Source organism: Marmota flaviventris, chromosome 7, assembly GCF_047511675.1.
Source record: "Marmota flaviventris isolate mMarFla1 chromosome 7, mMarFla1.hap1, whole genome shotgun sequence".
In the NCBI taxonomy this organism is placed as follows: domain Eukaryota; kingdom Metazoa; phylum Chordata; class Mammalia; order Rodentia; family Sciuridae; genus Marmota; species Marmota flaviventris.
The window spans coordinates 70211316-70229986 of NC_092504.1; the positions used below are offsets into that span (position 1 = coordinate 70211316).

The 18671-nt window shown below is 38.9% G+C and overlaps 1 protein-coding gene across 2 annotated transcripts in view; it reads right to left on the reverse strand.

Annotated features, from left to right (window-relative positions):
• The window catches only part of Slc10a6 (solute carrier family 10 member 6), a 30307-nt gene extending 16691 nt beyond the window's left edge, over positions 1-13616 (reverse strand). For both annotated transcript variants that reach the window (XM_071614414.1, XM_027939858.3), the window contains exons 1-2: positions 13002-13616; positions 772-890 (exon numbers count right to left, since the gene is read on the reverse strand). In XM_071614414.1, coding sequence (XP_071470515.1) covers positions 772-890; positions 13002-13378 — 496 coding nt within the window. In that variant the 5' untranslated portion in view covers positions 13379-13616. The remainder of the gene's footprint in view (positions 1-771; positions 891-13001) is intronic.
• Positions 13617-18671: the final 5055 nt, after the last annotated feature.

The window sequence follows — 18671 nt, forward strand, 5'->3', positions numbered from 1 at the left end:
AACTGCTTTCTCATGCTCACTTCCATTTTACTAACTGCCTGATATTGACTCAGGGTGGAGCCAGGGGGCCTCACGAGAATATGTGCATTGCTGTTTATTTATAACAAAAGTTGACTGACACATCATAAGGGTTAGGAGCTTGGACTTTACAGTCAGATTCCTGAGTTAGAATTCCAGTTCTTCATTTTCACAAAGTTTATTGTAACATTTCTATAGTTTTTTTTAACTTTAGAATTTTTAGTCCATCTGGAATTCATTTTTACATTGTTATTCATTCCATGTTTAGATTTTTTTAAAGTTTACCTTCTAAGTGGGCCCAATCATTCCAAATAAAGACATCTTTTATTCATCTAAAAAAAAAAAAAAAAAAGAATTCCAGTTCTAAGCCAGGGGCAGCAGCTCACGCCTATAATCTCAGCTACTCAGAAGGCTGAGGCAGGAAGATTGCAAGTTCAAGTCAGCCTTGGCAACTTAGTGAGGCCCTGTCTCACAAAAAGGGAAAGAGAGAGAGAGGGGGAGAGAGAGAGAGAGAAGAAAGAAAGGAAGGGAGCAAGGGAGGGAGGGAGGGAGAAAGAAAGAATTCCAGTTCTGTTCTTACCAGTAATTTAACCTCAAAAATCTAGAAATTCAAACTAGTAATAGAGTCTATGCTGTAAGGTTATGTATGGAATTAAATTAAATAACACAAAAATAAAAATCCCTGCAGAAACAGCGATGCCTAGCACTATCTCCATTACCGTGACTGCTGCATTTCCCAAGCCCAGTACAGACCTATGTTCTGATAGGGAATGGTGAGGTTCTGCGCAAGATCCCAGGACCAGGTGTAGAGGTAAAGGCAGAGTGGCATCATTCCCAGGGCGGCCACTGTGGAACAGGCTGTCATACTGATGCTGAAAAGTAAAGTGAAAGCCATACTTAGGAGGAAGAGCTGGAAACAGAATCCAGACTTAACCAACTCTGAGCACTTAGTCTTCACCAAAGCAACTGCTGAGACAGAATTTCTTAGAGATTACATGGGATAAGACACTTGGAGCCCACTTCTCTCCTGTTATTCAACAAATAATGGCTTCTTTTGTGGTCTAGAAAAAGATTTCCTACAGTTCTTATCATTCATTAGTTCATTTATTTGAGCATCTGCTTGCTCTAAATGTTGTACTAGCTGCTATAGGAATCTTTGCTGTCTCCTTATACAGTTCTTTTTTATTGAGATATATTTCTCACACCATAGAATTCATCCTTTTAAAGTATACAATTCAGCAGTGTTTAGTACAGTCACAAGATTGTGCAACAACAGTCTTATTTCCAGAACACTCTAATCACCCCCAAAAGAAAGCTATAGCAGTTACTCTTCATTCTCTCCTTCCACAAGTCCCTGGAAACCACTGATCTGCCTTCATCTTCATAGGACTGAAGGATTGCCTCTACCAGACATTTCATATGAACAGAACCATACAATCTCTGACCTTTTGGTGAGCTGAGCTTCCTTCACCTAACACAATCCATGTTTTAGCACATATTCAAAGCTCATTCCTTTTCATGGCTTTTTGTCCTTCTGGTGTTGCATCGATTTTTATGTATGAACCCCTTGAATTTTGGGATAAATACCACTTGGACATGATGTACAACCCATTTTGATGTTGCTAGATTGAGCTTGCTGGTATTTTGTTGAGGATTTTTGCATATATATTTATAAGGAATATTGGTCTGTAGTTTTCCTTTCTTGTGACATCTTTATGTAGTTTTGGTACCAGGGAGACTGGAATAGTCCAAGTGAAAAATGTCAAAAAAGCTGACTAAGCACCTGTCCAGTGTGAAGTATTGTTAAATTCCAGGAAAAAGTTACCCAAACACCACAGACCATAAGATTGTCATTGGATGCAGCAGACTTTATGGTCACTGCCCCTCAGACAGAGCAAGCAGGAAAGAGCAAGGGGAAGTATGGAATCAGAGAAAGGGTAGGCTGGATTAAAAGTTCTCTTCCAATTCTTCTGTGGTATGATCTTATTATTAAAAGTAGAAATCGAAGCAGAGTGATGGGTCAGAGTAAAAAGTAAAATTTCTATGTTTCAAAATAATGCTGAGTCAATTGGGTCAGAAAAAAATATATTTTAAATTTATTTATTTATTTATCAGCAATACTGGGTATTGATCCCAGGGATGTGCTAACCACTGAGGTAAACTCTTCTTTTTATTTATTTTTTATTTTTAGATAGAGTCTTGTTAATTTGCTCAGGCTGGCCTTGAACTTGTGATCCTCCTGCCTAAGTTTCCCCAGTAGCTGTTCTATACGTGTGTGCCACTACACCTAGCTGTTAGCATCAATTTGAAAGGACACATTAAGTGAAAAGTAGTGGGACATCCAGAGGAATTCTCATTTGTAGACAAAGGGAAGCTCAGTAATGCAGCCACCATCGTTACCACAGATACACATCTGGCCACCTTGTGAAGTAAAATGTGGTTCATGAGCTAGATCAACCAAAGCAAAATAGTCCCGCCAATGATCATGTAACAGCTTTACTAGGAAAACAAATGAGTCTTAGTCTTTGCTCAACAAACTTGGAATTATTTCCAACAGACCATCTGTTTGTTTGTCTTCATCATTATTGAAATTAACTGTCTCTGAGTTAAAGGGCTAACAAATTTCAAGTGCCACAGATCAGATAAAGATTTGGAAGGATCTAATGTCTATGGGAAGGAGAATCCTTTGGTGTAGAAACTTCAAATATTATGTATCTTGATTGCTGTTGTGGATTGAATGTGTCCAAAAGTCATGTTGGATAACTAATCCTCAAAGCAACAATGTTGGGAAGTGAAACCTCTGGGGAGGTGTTTAGGTAATGAGGTCTCTGCTCTCCTGGATGGATTAATGCCATAAAGGCTGGTCATCGGGAGTGGAGCCATTTTTGCCTTTTCACCTTCCACCATGTGAGGGTGCAGCAAGAAAGCCTCTAGCAAAAAAAAAAGTTACCTTTGCCTTGGACCTCCCAACCTTCAGAACTGTGAGGAAGTAAAATTCTGTTCTTTATAAATTACTCAGTTTCAGGTGTTCTGTTATAGCAACATGAAACAGACTACTCTACCTTTATTGCACTATGTGAACTGTTATTGCTTCATAAATTTGTAATATACTCTGGATTTCTTGTTTGTTTTTGTTAGTTTGGGTTTGTTGTTGTTTTGTTATGTTTGGGGGATTTTGTTTTGCTTTGTGGTACTGAATATTGAACACAGAAGTGCTCTACAACCAAACTACATCCCTTCCATTTTTTGGTTTTTTTTTTTTGAGACAATTTCTTACTAAGTTGCAGAAGCTGATCTTGAATTTGCAATTCTCTTGCCTCACATTACTGAGTAGCTAGGATTATAGATGTGTGCCATTGTACCAGTCGGGGGTTTTTGTGGTGCTAGGGATTGAACCCATGGCCTTGTGCATGGCGAGGCAAGCACTCTACCAACTGAGCTATATCCCCAGCCCTATATCCTGTTTTATTTTGTCTGAATATATAGATTTTAGGGAACTTAGCTCAGTAGCAGAGTACTTGCCTAGTAAGCACAAGGTCTTGGGTTCATTTCCAGTACTGGAAAAAGAGAAAAAAAGGAGATAAATGTATAGTTTTTAAGTTTTTGCTTTTATGTTGTTGTTGTTATTGTTTGCTTTGTGGTTGGTTTGGGGTTTTTTTTTTGGCGGGGGGGGGGGGGGAGTTTGATTTTTTTTTGAGACAGGGTCTCTTTATGCTGCCCAGGCTGACTCCCAACTCCTGCACTTGAGCAATCCTCCCCACTACACCCACTCAAGCAGCTGGGACTCCAGATGCAGGCTAAAATACCCAGCTTTGTTTTTGAAGTTTTTTTTTTTTTTTTATTGGAGAAAACCACTTAATTACATAATTAAGAACATAATGAAGAATAGTTTAAATATTTTAATATTTAAGATATTAACATACATAACTTGAGTAACAGAACATTTCAAAGGTCCCACCTGCTCTGAAATGGAAAGAGAAAAAAAAGCCAACAATGCAAAAAAGTTGGCAAATCGTGTGGTACACCATAAATATAATTTTAACTGTCAATTTAAAATAAATTTTTTTAAAAAAGAAGTTAATAAAAAAACTGGAAGTTTACATTTCATAAAAGCTAAGAAAAGAGAGCTCCTAAATGATGTCTAAGTAGCAACCAAAGATCAGAGAGGATAATAAGTAACTCAGTGCCTTTTAACCACCCTGCATTTCTTTGCGTCTCCCACTCCAAATCTATTCTGTTCATCTCTCACCCGAACTCCCAACTTCCAAGTTCAGGCTCTGAAATTAACACCTACAGCAAAAGAGTAAAATTAGAGAAAGTAAGACCAATGGAAATGAGATACCCTTCAGATCAATAAAATGTTCTATTTTTCAATTGCTGGAAAAAATTACACAACTGGTTAAAGCACATAAAAACTGTCAGTAGACTGCATTAGCCCTGTTCTACACAGTGGAGTAAAGCAAATGAAAGCAGGCGCAACATCACACAAACCCAGTGCGAAAATCAAGAGTTAATTCACCTAGACTACAGGCCCAGAAAGTCTGGGGAACTTTTTAATAACCGTTGTTTAAAATTCTCACACCAGCGGGTTATGGGGGTGCATGCCTGCAATCCCAGCAACTCCAGAGGCTAAGGCAAGAGGACTGTAAACTCTAGGCCAGCCTCAGTGACATTATTAATGAGACCCCGTTTCAAATTTTTTTTTAAAAAGTGGGAGGGGGCATGCTGGGGGTGTGGCTCAGTGGTAGAGAATTCCTGGGTTCATTTTCAGACCTTCTGAAGAGATAACATGGGTCCTCTAGTACTTTGAGCCCATGATTCCCATGTCATTCTTCTCCATAATATCACCAATGGGGCTAGGGTTGTGGCTCAGCGGTACAGCGCTTGTCTAGCATGTGCGAGGGGCTGAGTTCGATCCTCAGCACCACACAAAAATAAATAAATAAAGGCATTGTGTCCAACCACAACTAAAAAAAAATTTTTTTTAAATATACATCACCAATATTTCCAACTAACCCTGCTTATTCAACAACGTGTCTATGATCACTTTTTTCATTTTCTGCCCCATATACTCTTGGCAAAGTAGCAGCCCTTTTATGTCTCTGATATTAATAATAATTCTGTGTTCTCTTGGTCTGCTGGTCACAATGGCATACCAATGGAGAGAGTTTGGCAATGCCAGGCAGAATTAGCAGTCCCTCTTCTGGAATTCTGAATCTGTTGTCCTCTGGACACTGGTACTGACTGTGCCTCCTGAGCAACATTCATACTCACTTCACACTACTTGAGGGCACACCTCTCACCTGTGCCAGGGAGCAGTCTTAGGCCCAGGGCCTTACTTTCCTCTCTTTTGGGCCCAATGTCACCTCAGGCTGTGGCACTTAAATACTTATGGAATAAACATATGAATAGAATAATGAACAAGAGTGTCAATACACTGTGCTGTTCAAATGTGCCCTCTGCATTCCTCACTGTCATATTTTTGCAAGTGAAACTCACTAAAATTCTAGTGAAATGACTCCTTCACCATAATTCAAATGGTTGATACCCCAATTGCAATCCAATAAGAGATTTTCTATGAAATTATACTCTTTAAAAAAATTGGGGGGGGCGGTGGCTGGGGATGTGGCTCAAGTGGCAGCGTGCTTGCCTGGCATGCATGAGGCACTGGGTTTGATCCTCAGCACCACATACAAATAAAATAAAGATTTTAAAAAAAAATTAAGTTGGTTTTTTGTTTGTTTGTTTGCTTTTGCAGTACGGGAGATTTAACCCAGCATCTCTACACATACTAGGCAAGCAATTTACCACTGAGCTATATCCCAGCCCAGATAAAAGTATGATTTTATGGAACAAATATTTAGTTGGTTGGTGTTCCATTCATAAATTCAGACTTGGATAACACAAGTATTTGTATAGATCTGTTGTTCTCTTTTCATTTTCTAGTCCATGCTTACTTGTTCAAGTAATAGAACTTTTTTTTTTTTAATTACTTTTTTCTTTTCAAAAGAATCATGCCATGCCACATGATTGGTTTTGGGCTGTTTTTTGTTTGTTTGTTTGTTTTCCACTTAATATACCACAGACATTCTTAGATCAATACATTTAAACTCAATCTTTTAAAGAATGGGCTCATTTTAAAGATGGGCTGGGGTGTAGCTCTGTGGTAGAGCACTCACCTAGTATGTGCAAGTGCCCGGGATTTGATCCCCAGCATCATTAATTAATTAATTAATACTGCAGAGTACTTCACAATCTAACCTAATTATCTAATCTTCAATCACTTATTTAATGACAGATAAGGTATTTTTTTTTAGTTTTTTGCCATTATAAATAATGTATAATCATTCTTCTATATATTTCATTTGAGATGATATTTTATTTCTGTAGATTTCCCAAAGTAAAATCACCATACTACACCCAAAGCACATCATGAATGTTTCAAACATTTTCTTTTTTTGTTTGTTTGTTTTAACAGACACTGCCAGATTAATTTCCAAAAGATTGTTGCAAGTTACAATCTTGTCTACTTTGGGTGTGATCAATCCCTTTTAATTTTCATGAGAACACTGAAAAATGTCTCACTTTTGTTGTTACACACTTGACTCTAGAAGACTAAGCTTTCTTCTGCATTTTTGGCTTCTTCTGTATCCTCCTTTCTAAACAGTCTTGCTGATCTGCCTTTTTCTTCTCAGCTAGTCAGGGCTCTTTAAAATTATAGTACATATCATCATGTACAATGCAAATATTTTTGTCAAACTTATTATATATCTTTGACTTTGCTCATGACTTTTGCCATAATTAACATTTGTATAGTCAAAAGCTGTTTTTTTGTTTTGTTTTGTTTTTTAATAGCTTCTAAGTTTCTTATCTTGCTAAAGATCTTTCCCCATCCTGAGGACATTCAAATATTTCCCCCAACACACGTATTTTTACTTTTTTATAGCTTGATACTTTATATTTTCAACTCACTTAAAATTTATATTTTACATAGTGTGAGGTATTGAGAAACAAGTGTGTGAATATAATTTATCAAATAAATCATATGTCACTACAGTGAAGTACCAACCTTACCGTGCATTAAATGTCTTAAGTTTATTCAAAATGTTTTCTGAAAACTCTATTCAAGCCCATTAAATAATTTTATTTTTTCCTGAACAAATGCCAGAATGTCTTCACATATCAGAGGGCCAATACCTTCCCATAAATTTTCCTTTTAAAACTTTCTTAGTAGTTTTTATGTATCTTTTTCTCCAAATAAAATCTAAAATTATTTTATCCTATTAGGAGTGTTAACTTAAAGACTTCTTTCCGGTTATATTAAAGAAAAGCATTATGCCCCAACTCCCCAACCTCTGTATCCCTGAGGAGAGTGTCTGGGAAGTTTCTCCAAATTCTTGGCCTACGACATTGCTACATTCCTTGGCTCTCCAAGTCCTGGAAGGAATTCCATATTACATCACTTTAATCTTGAACTTCTGAAGATCCAGCACAACAATGCCTTCTTCCTGACCCACCCCATGGCTTTGACTCAACAGAAAGGTAAACTTGATGGTTGTGGGTAGGAAAGTGTGAGATTTGTGTCAAAGTGTGTACTCTCAATTCCCTCAGTTATTACTTCCATCCCTTATACATTCCTTCAAGCCCATGACATGATAATGGCCAAAGGTGGCAGTAGATGATCCTGATGCTCTGCCACTTGTTATGAATACCAACCAAGCTGGAAAAGCACAGGTGAATCTATGTGAATGCACTGGGAAGCCACACCTTTTGTTTTACTGTCGTGAAATTCCTTCCAATGTGGCTAACTGGATCTTTTGACTGTTCACAAGTAGGAAAATTGTTGGCACTGTCTGACTTTACTAGAACAAGATTCCACTTGCATTAAGTAGAATGGCATCATCCACCCCAAACTATTGCAGAGAATAATGAGACAGATTTAGCAGGTCTGGACAAACAGGTAAGTCCTGAATCTCCTTAAAATAGGGAAATTACATATGTACACATTCCGTTGAAAGGCAGTGTCGATTAAACATTTTGCAAATGAAGCTTAAAATATTCAAATGTTGCTTTAATTTCAAATCCATAAAAAATCAGGAACTCTAACTCTTAAAATGAAAGCACACATACTTGCTTCTCCACTAAAAAAAAAAACAGTCATCTCACTAACAGATGGACAAGGAGAGTGCTATAATATCACATGGAGATGGGCACACACCTGTAATCCCAGCTACTCAGGAGGCTGAGACAGGAGGATTACAAGTTTGAGGCCAGCCTGGGCAACTCAGTGAGACCCTACCTCAAAATAATATTTAAAATGAGGTGAGGAATGGGGATGTAATTCTGTGGTAGGGTATTTGCATACCATTCATGAGGCCCTGGGTCCCATTCCCAGTACTGCAAAAGAAAAAAAAAATCATGTCGATAGAATTGGCCCTAGAAAAGAGCTTAAGGACCAGTTTTCCAGACCCAAATATGTCTGCTGCCTTGCAATAATAATGAGCATTTATCAAGTACTACATGCTTTGTATTGTACCTCATGCATATTTATGATGTTTTCTCTTTTTATCTACACAATAACTGTATGTGTAGGTGTTATTTCCATTTTATTCACAAAGAAACTGAAGTTTAGAGTGTGATAGGAACATTCATGAAGTCCCATGGATTCATTCTCAGCAAAGCCTTAAGCACAGAAGATTTTCATTTCTCCACTAGGCCAAGTCAGACAGATCTGAAAAATCTGAAGTCCTGTTTCCAGGGTCTTTTTTCTGATGACCAAGGACTTTTTTAAAGTTCGGTGAGCAACATTGGTCACTGAACTCCACAGTCTCCACTCCCCTCCATGGACAGAATATTTTCTCTCCAGTGTAGGGTACAAATACATCTTTTCAGGAAAGAATAGACCTACCTCAAAGAGAGCAGGGCAGAGTAGTAGTTAAATGAACCATTCTGGAAACAGTGAGCAGATGCATTACTTACCGACTGGCCACCTAGGCAGATTATGTAAATTCTCCAAGCTTTAGTTTCCTCACTTTTTTTTTTTTCTTTTTGGTGGTACTGGGCATTGAACCCAGGGTCTCATTTATCAGTTTCCTCCCTTCTAAAAGAAGGAGAAACATAACTACTTCATGGGCTGTCGTGAGGCTGAGTAACTGCAAAACACACACACACAGATCTTAGTTTCATGTCCTTTCCTCAAATGCAGCAATCCTGTCCATCTCTGGAATGGCGTAAGGCAAAAATCGTCTCCATATCTTTAGCCCTTCCCTACCCATGCCCTCTACAATGTTACGTTGTAGCACCATCCATCAAAACCTACTTCCCCATTCCTTGAATCTGGGCTGGGCTTGCAGTTAACATGGACCAATAGGATGTGATGAAATTGATGATGAACTGGATTCAAACTCAGGCCTCACAAAATCTTCCATGCATCCCCTTTCTCAGAGCTTATAATTAGAGCACACTAATAATCCCAGCAACTAAAAAGTTTGAGGCCTGTCTCAAAATAGAAAGGAGTAGGAATGAGATATGGCTCACTGTTAAAGTGCCCTGTGGTTCAATCCTCAGTACAAAAAAAAAAAAAAAAAAAAAAAAGCAAACAAAAAACAACTTGTGATTTGGCTTCAGCTAGCCTGCTGGAAAATGAGAGACAATGTGGAAGGGAACCCAGTTGTGCCAGCTGAGGCCATCCAAGACCACTGTATATTTAACCAATCCCCAAACATGCAGAAGAACCCAGCTGAGAACAGCCAGGGAGCAGGATAATGTCGAAAGCTCTTCATACCAATAGTCTTCTAGAACAATGTCAGTCAACATTCCAGGATATGGGAACAACAAGGGCAAATCAAAGTCAGAAAAATGGGATGTGTGTAGAGAACGATGACTGGTCTATTTTGATAGACGGGTTGTGCTCAAGGGGTAATGTGCTCAATGGGAAGCAGCTGGGTAGAAGGGCTTTGTCATTTCTGTCCAGTTTACTAGGTATTGAGAGGCCTCTATGTTATAACATGTTCATTTTTTTCCTTACCATGCCATGATGGTCCATGTTGAAATTTCCAGTTACAGAAAAGAAACCTGTGGTCAGAATTTGGATACAGGAAATCTGCCCTCAGAGCTTGCTTTGTCTTTACAGTACAAAACTATATCTGGGAAACCTGATACAGAGAACAGATGTGAGGATACAGTACTTGGGTAAGAAAAAAAAAAAAAAGAATCAGGGCCTGACTGAGAAGTAGCTGTGGCATGGACAGCTAGCAAGCACCACTAGAGGAAGAAGTTGGGCTACAGGGCTGGGCAGTAGATGGAGCAAACAAAAGGAACAAAGTGATTTATGTCATCATCTGACACTAATTCAAGCCTATTGATTCTGAAATGCCTGTTTGGGGTGAACACATGGAGAATAGCATAGAGAGCTTCATCCCAGTTTCCTTGTTTGTAAAAAGAAATGCTGCATTAAATACTTTTGGATTCAATAATAAAATAAAATAAATAATTAAAAATTTTTAAAAATACTTTTAGAGTCTTGAGTTTTACTTAAATGTGATTTTTATTGGTAGTCAATGCAAAAAAAAATGCATTGAACTTGAATATCCTTTCACTCAACAATACTGAATTTTTTCCTATTTGAAACTTTTGCCAAACATTAAGATTTTTATTAGTTTTGCATCTATAATCTTTTGAAAATCTAGTTTAAAAATAAATCTAGCTGGGAGCAGTGTTACATGCCTATAATCCCAGAGGCTTGAGAGGCTGAGGCAGGAGGAGGATCAAGAGTTCAAAGTCAGCCTCAGCAAAAGCGTGGTGCTAAGCAACTCAGTGAGACCCTATCTCACTGTTGCTTACAAAATAAGGCTAGGGATATGGCTCAGTAGTCTAGTGCCCCTGAGTTCAATCCCTGGTACCAAAAAAATAAAAATAAAAACAAATCTAATTTTTTGTCCCTGCTTTAAGTTTTCAGTTTCTACAGCTTAGTGTTTTTGTTTTTGTTTGTTTGTTTTGTTTTGTTTGTGAAAATTAAAACCTCAATTTAGAAAGAAAAGGAGAAAAGTAGCTAAATATTTATTTTATACCCACTGTGTGTATGTACATGTGTGCATGCGTATATTTCATAGGTTAAATAATTTGACCAGAGTTAAAAGCTAATTAAGGACATAGCTGGCAAAAGGAAGTAAAATGAGCCTTATCTTTCATAGACTTCCTATTCACTGGTGTTTTTATAACAATGCTGACTAATAAGAGATGAAGGTAATAAATGTTCTCTTTCCCAGAACAGAAGTGTTTGAAAACACTGTTTAAAGATTTATGCTTCCACTCAAAACAGAAGATTCAGTCATGTTGCTAAATGTCATGGAAAAGAAAGGGCCCAAATTGCAGACTGATGTAAAACAGATGTGAATTTAAATATGTGTTCTGCCATTCTCTGTTGGCAAGCTACCTAACCAATCCAAAACACAATTTTCTCAACTGTAAAATTCAGAATAATGAAAGGTCACTCACAAGGTTATTATGAAGACCAAGAGGAGAATATATCCATGAATACATCTATGCCATATCTGTGAGGTACTTTTAACAATAGTACTTTCCTTCTTCCTTCCAAAATCTTTCAGGTGTTAGAATTTATCACTGATGTGTGAACTTCAGGCAAAGAATATTTATCATATCCCATTTTTAGTTAATGATCAATTTTATTGAATTTGAATTGGTGATACATTATTAGCTTAATAGTAAAATACAAAATCCATCAAGTGGTTTTATTTTTTTTAAATCTCTCCTAGGTAGGTAACTAAAAGACATATGAAAGTTAATTACTAGTCTGAGTGGTAAGAACCCATTAAAATGTATAAGTGAAATATGTTTGATACACCACACATTCAGCACATGAAGGAAACTGGAAACCCCAACCCAGGTGACTCACTGATGTCAACTCCCATCTCGGTCATCACCTCTGATTCATTCATTCATGGTATTGTAAATCTAAGTGCATACATATGGAACAAAGATTTAAATTCATATGTAGTCCTCTCCCTGAGCAGAAGATAAAACAGAGGGTTTATTAATAACAAACAATCTAGAAAGACCATTGTTTTTAGCTCTTCTTTTTTTCCAATGTCTATTGTTTTTTCAAATACTCTTTTCTCCCCTAATCAACATGTTCATTCCTTGTTAAAGCATAAATAGATGGTAAAGCTTAATGTCTCCAAGGAGTATTTATTTGTATCATAACCAGGAATAAGGTCATTGGCTTAAATGAAAAGAATTCAAGTCTACTGAGGAATGTTAAACATCTGTAAAACAACCAGAAAGAACAATTTTAATTTGGGGAGCCTTCATACTTCTCCCTAAATCAAATCAACATGACAGCACTGGCATTTTAAGCAGGACATATCTACCAGATGCCCCTTCAAGCTCTTTCATGTAATCCCCCAAATATTATTTTGCATAGTAGGTACTCAGGAAATACCAGTTAGAACTTCAAGGCCTTCTTTCTGGTTAAGCCACTTGTCACCACCATCACCACCATTATGACTACTACCAAACCACTGTCACTAGCTTCTAGGGATTTTCAGCTACGTCCTGGGAATTGTCATTAAAGATGTGAGCATGTTAGAGGCAGGGGGTGTAGCTGAGTGGTTAGAGGGTATGTCTACCACATATGAAGCCCTGGGTTCAATTCTCAGCACTACCAAAATGTGAAAATGCCAGTGTGGGTGAGAACAAATGCACATTTGGGAAGGGTCACTGGGTGAGGTGGAGACAAGCCTCCTCTGTTAACATATGAGCCAAATCCCACTACTCAGAACAGTAGTTGCCAATAAAGCAGAGGAAGATCACAGCAAAGCCAACCTGGAGCTCAGAAAGGAGAGTCCTTTCCATGATCAACTCTCCATAATATTTGCAATACCTCCCCACTGGAATCTCTACCCAAACACTAAAGTCCCCTCCAGGTGGGATGAGGGAAGGACTACTGAGCTAGGGTAGCTTACCTGAGATCCATATCTCCATCAACCCAGAAGGTGAAAATGTTCGAGATGGTTCCCCCGGGACAGCACCCCATGATGAGAACAGCAATAGCGTGGACTGGCTTCAGAGAGAAGCTGATGGCCAGGAGATAGGCTGTCAAAGGCATGAGCCCAAATTGGCAGAGCAGTCCCACAGCAATGCCCCATGGTCTCCTGATGTGCCACCAGAGCTTTCGGATCTCCACAGAGCATCCCAAGGAGAACATGAGCAGACCCATCATAACAGCTGACACCACTGTGAAAACAAGTTCCAGGCTCCCATGTGCCTCCGGTCCCACAGTCAGCTCCTCCTCCGAACTGTTGGCAGGGCAGGCTGAGCTGCTGGAACAATTTGCTCTCATCTCCTCATCTCCTTAAGACAGCATTACAAATGAGCATCAGCAACGATGGCTGGGCAGGTCTATCCTGCCACATTTTGTAATAATGCAACCAAGTCACACGTGGAGAATCATTCCAGTCTCTATTGGCCAGCCAGGTGATTCATGCTAATCTGATCAATTTATTCACAAGTGGCATTATAAAAGAGCCTAGGAGTGAAACATATAATAAACTGGGGTAGGAAAGGCTTTCCACTTCTCTTCTTACTCACCACTGAATAATCAAGGGCAATGAGACAAGCAAACTTATTGTCAAGTGGAGGGACGGGGCTATGTCGTCAACATCACACTGTTCCAGGAAAGCACGTCAGACGCCAAGAGACAAGTTCTCCAAATTCAGTAGGGATTTCAAGGAGCCGGGATGCAATGTTATGTGAGAGAAGGCTGACTCCAGAAAAAAACAAAAGACTGCTATGCCAGAGCCACGCCTCAGAGCATTAGCAAAGCATTTCTGTAGGAAATATTAAAGCAAAATGAGGCCAGTTAAGGAAATGTGAGGGAATAAGGAAAATTTCAAGATATCTTTCAAATTGGCCTCAGTTTTTCTTTCTGTTTTAATGGAAATGTGTGTCTAAAGCCAATAATGAAACACCTGAAAGAATAATATGGTTTTAAGCACCTCATTGTGTCCCATGAAACGTGGAAACTCGCTTCTATACACAAAACAATTCAAGAGAGTTGTCATTTGCTTTTAGAAATTCAAGTCTGATTTGAGATGCCACGCCTCTGGTCCACTAGGGAAAGCCTGGAATTCCTGCAAGGGAATCTAGTAAAGAGCTTGGTCTGGAATCCAGAGATGGGGTCTGAGGATAGCCCCAGGTGCTGACCGAAATGCCCCAGGTGCCCCTTTGTGCTTTGTAACTAGACATGTTGGTGAAACCAGATGAATGATATGGTTCCTTGAAATTAAACCTCCAAAAACGCAGGTGCCACACCTTTTCTCACAGACAGAGTTTATTTGTGGGGCACAGGCTGGCAACAAGGCACACTTTATCAACTCCTGGACCTGTCTCAAGAGGGATGCTGGTTATGCATGGTTGGTTCCTGGAGTGAGTTAGGTTTCTGGAAAGCCCTGTGTTCTCAGCTTGAAATGATGCAGAGGTGCGATCAGGCTAAGAAGGAATGGAGGAGGGAGAGAACAAACAATTTCTGAGCACTTCTGGGTGACAGGGGTGTCCCAGGTGCTTTACTCAAGAGTGGCTGTGTCTGGTGAAGAAGAATCTTTTTTTTTTTTAATTTCCTAATTTAGAGAGAGGGGGTGTCAGATGTTTCTGTCTAGATAATGTCTAAAAGTCCCTTAACCAACTGATCTTCTGTATCAGGCCCCAGACTCACTTGAATGGCCCTTCTTTGTTACACGAGTTTAGGTTTACTAGGCACCCCACCTGGCCATTCCCAAAGAGGCTGGTGTTATAGGAACTTTTGTGATGTGATGAGTATTCAGTGCTAATAGCTATGTGAGGGGGATAAATTTGCCTAGGGGCCTTGTGGGGGGAGGTGACTTTGGCCACTTGCCTTTTGAAATTTGGTGTTATCAAAAAAATCTCAAATGAGTTAGAATGTATCCAACTAAGGTCTGCTCTTAGGAAAGGATACCAAGGTCCTGTTACCCACCAAGAATGAGAGGAGTATCCTGACTGGTAAGAGTTTCCACTGGATTTTGTCACCCTGGCACAGATGTCACAGAGGGATACAGGTCCCAGGACTGATGGGTGTAACCCGAAAAGAAGTACCTTGGAGAGCCTAAGCTTGGGCACCACCATGAAGTGTGTGAGGATAGGACCAGAGGGGCTGGTGGCAGTGGGTCCTGTGGATTGAGGGGACCAGTGCAACAAAAGGTCCTGACAAAATAGCAACTGAAACCACATGGAGAGCCATTACAGAGCCATTAAAATGAAAACATTATTTTAACAAGGTGAAATGTTTATAATCAAAGGTAAAAAAAAATCAAGATTAAGCCAGGTACAATGGCATAATATACCTATAATTCCAGCTACTCAGGAGGCTAAGGCTGGAGGTTCACAAGTTTAAGCCCAGCCTGAATAACTTAGTGAGATTTTGTCTCAAAAAATAAAAAGGAGGGCTTGGGTTTTGGCTCAGCGGTGGATCGGTGGATCGTTTGCCTAGCACGTGCGAGGCCCTGGGTTCCATCCTCAGCACCACATAAAAAAATAAATAATACACAATACCTTTATTGTGTCCAACTACAACTTAAACATAAATATAAAAAAATTAAAAGGAAGCTAGGCATGGTGGCACATGCCTGTAATCCCAGCAACTTGGGAGGTTGAGGCAGGAGGATTGCAAGATCAAAGCCAGCCTCAGCAATGGCGAGGCGCTAAACAACTCAGTGAGATCCTGTCTCTAAATAAAATACAAAACAGGGCTGGGTGTGTGGCTCAGTGGTCGAGTGCCCCTGAGTTCAATCCTCAGTACCAAAAAATTTAAAAAATTAAAAAGTCTGGGGATGTATTTGAATGATAAAGCATTCCTGCGTTCAATTCCTAGTATTCAAAAAAAAAAAAAAGAGAGAGAGAGAGAAATTAAATGGTATGGACAGAATGTTCTCAGCTATGTTAGAATAAAAAACACACATTAGGCTGGGGTGTAGTTCAATGGTAGAGCACATGGCTTAACTTGTACAAGGACTTGGGTTCAATTTGCAGCACCACACACACATTAGCAATAACAAAACAACAACGATAATAATAATAAACAGAAAGCAAATATAAGGAATTACGACAAATTTTTCCAGGTGATTTCTTCTGTACAAAGGATTATGGATGTTTTTTTCTTTTTTGTATTTTTGTACTGTTTGTCATCTTTTACGTGGCTGTCAGTTATGTTTTTGTTTTGGGGTTTTTTTTTTAATAATCAAGAAAAAAAGAACTGAAGAAAAAGGAGCAAAAATAGAGGAAGTTGTGGTTATTTCAAGTAGCTCCCTAGAGGTTGATAACAACTTGATGACTTACAGTCACGAGGAGCCAGACTGTTGAAATGACTCAATTGTTGTCTTTGTTCATAGGTTTTTATAACAAATACCAAAACTTCCAGGTAAGAGACACCTGCAGAAAATGGAATGCAAGGGAACGAGGAGGGGCCAGGTCAGACATGAGGAGGGGGTAAATAAAATCACAAGGTGTTTCCCCTGAAACAGCACCTGCTCCACCTCCAGGAGAAAGTAACCAGCAGGGCAGACAAAGCTCCTGTCAACAAAAACCAGCCTGCTCACCCCACACTGGCGGCACACTACTTCTAAGAGCATCTGTGATCCTCTTCCCACAACTGGCCTCAGCTCACCAGATCACGTTAGTAAGATTATAACCACACAGCCTCAGAGCCTGTTTAAATCTCAAAAGTGTGGATTCCAGGGGAAGAAAATTTACCACAAATTGTAATAAATGAGATGAACTGGATTTGTCAATCGTGAGAACACATTATGATATGAATTTTCTATGATAACATTTTCCCCATATTTTATTGGCACATTGTAGCTTACATATGGTGGGATTCTAGTTACATATTTGTATATGCACACAATATAGCAATATTATGGCCAATATTATTCCTCAGTATATCTCCTTTCACTCTCCTCCTCCCTCCCCCAGTTCCTTTCCTCTACTCCACTATCTCCCTTCCATTTTCATCAGATCCTCTTCTCACCTTTCCTCCCTTTTTTCCCCTTTTTCCTCTCCAGCTTTCACATATGAAAGAAAACATATGATCCCTGACCTTGGCTTATTTCGCTTAACATAATGGTCTCAACTTCCATCCATTTGCCTATAAAAGACATATATTTCATTCTTCCTTATAGTTGAGTAAAACCCATTGTGTATATATACCACATTTTCTTTATCCATTCATCCATTGATGGACATTCTAGGCTAGTTTCATAGTTTGGCTATTGTGAATTGTGCTGCTATAAACATAGATAGGTACATATGCTGACTTCAGTTCTCCAGGGTGAACACTGAGGAGTAGTATAGCTGGATCATATGCTGGTTCCATTTCTAGTTGCTGAGGCTGGGTTTGAATTCTTGATCCTCCTGCCTCAGCCTCCCAAGTGGCTGGGATTAACAGGCGTATGACTGCACCTGGCTCCATTTCTAGTCTTTTGAGTAACCTCCACACTGATTTCCACAGTGGCTGTACTAATTCACAATCCCACCAACTGTATACAAATGTTCCTTTTTTTCTCCAAATCCTCTCCAGAATTCATTATTGTTTGTATTCTTGATGACTGCCATTCTAACTGGTGTGAGATAAAATCTCAGGCAAGTTTTGTCTTGCATTTCCCTGATTACTAAAAATGTTGAGTATTTTTTCATAGATTTTGATAACAACTACCAATTTTGGCGTCCTTCCTATATTCCAGCCCTGGGATAGGTTCCTCATGCATCTCATTTAATTCTCCCAACAGCCCTATCAAGCAGGTATCCTTAATACCCTCACTCACAGTGACTGCAGAGAGGCTTATGGATATTAAACAACTTGCCATGGGCTAAGTTAGTGAACAGCCAGGCAAGATGATGAAGATGACTCAAAGGCTATACTATAAAAATAAATACAATAAATGTTCGTGAGTTTCACTTATACAAAATGTTATTCTTGCTACTCAACCTAACATCCTATCCTGATCACTGTTGTTCGCCTCATTTAACCTTTGATTTGTGTGCTGTGCACAGTGCTGAATACAGGTGCACAGTAAATATGCTGATATTCTGAAAGAGCAATTTTCATATTGAAAAGGATAATATCCTAATGTACATGTCTAAATAACTATTTTATTCTGAAGTAATTTCCGGATTCAAACGTTCAAGACAAAGAATATTTCCTAGCAATCATCATAAGCCCTAAACTGCTTTATAGTGGCCTCCCTAAAAGAATCTGTAAGCAAAACATTTCCTTTATTCAAAACATGTGAGCCAACTTACCCTGCCCTTCCAAAAAGGAATGGAACCAGAGCAAGTTAGACATTTTACAATGCAAATTATGAAAGTGATTGTTCATTCTTTTCTTATTTTATTTATTATATATAATATATTTTATATATATATATATATATATATATATATATATATATATATATATACTTTTTTTGTACCGAGAATTGAACCCAAGACACTTAGCCAATAAGCCATATCCCCAGCTCATTTATGTTGTATTTTGAGACAGGGTCTTGCTAAATTTGCTCAGAGCCTCACTAAATTGCTGAGGCTACCTTTGAACCTCCTGCCTTAGCCTCATGGGTGGCTAG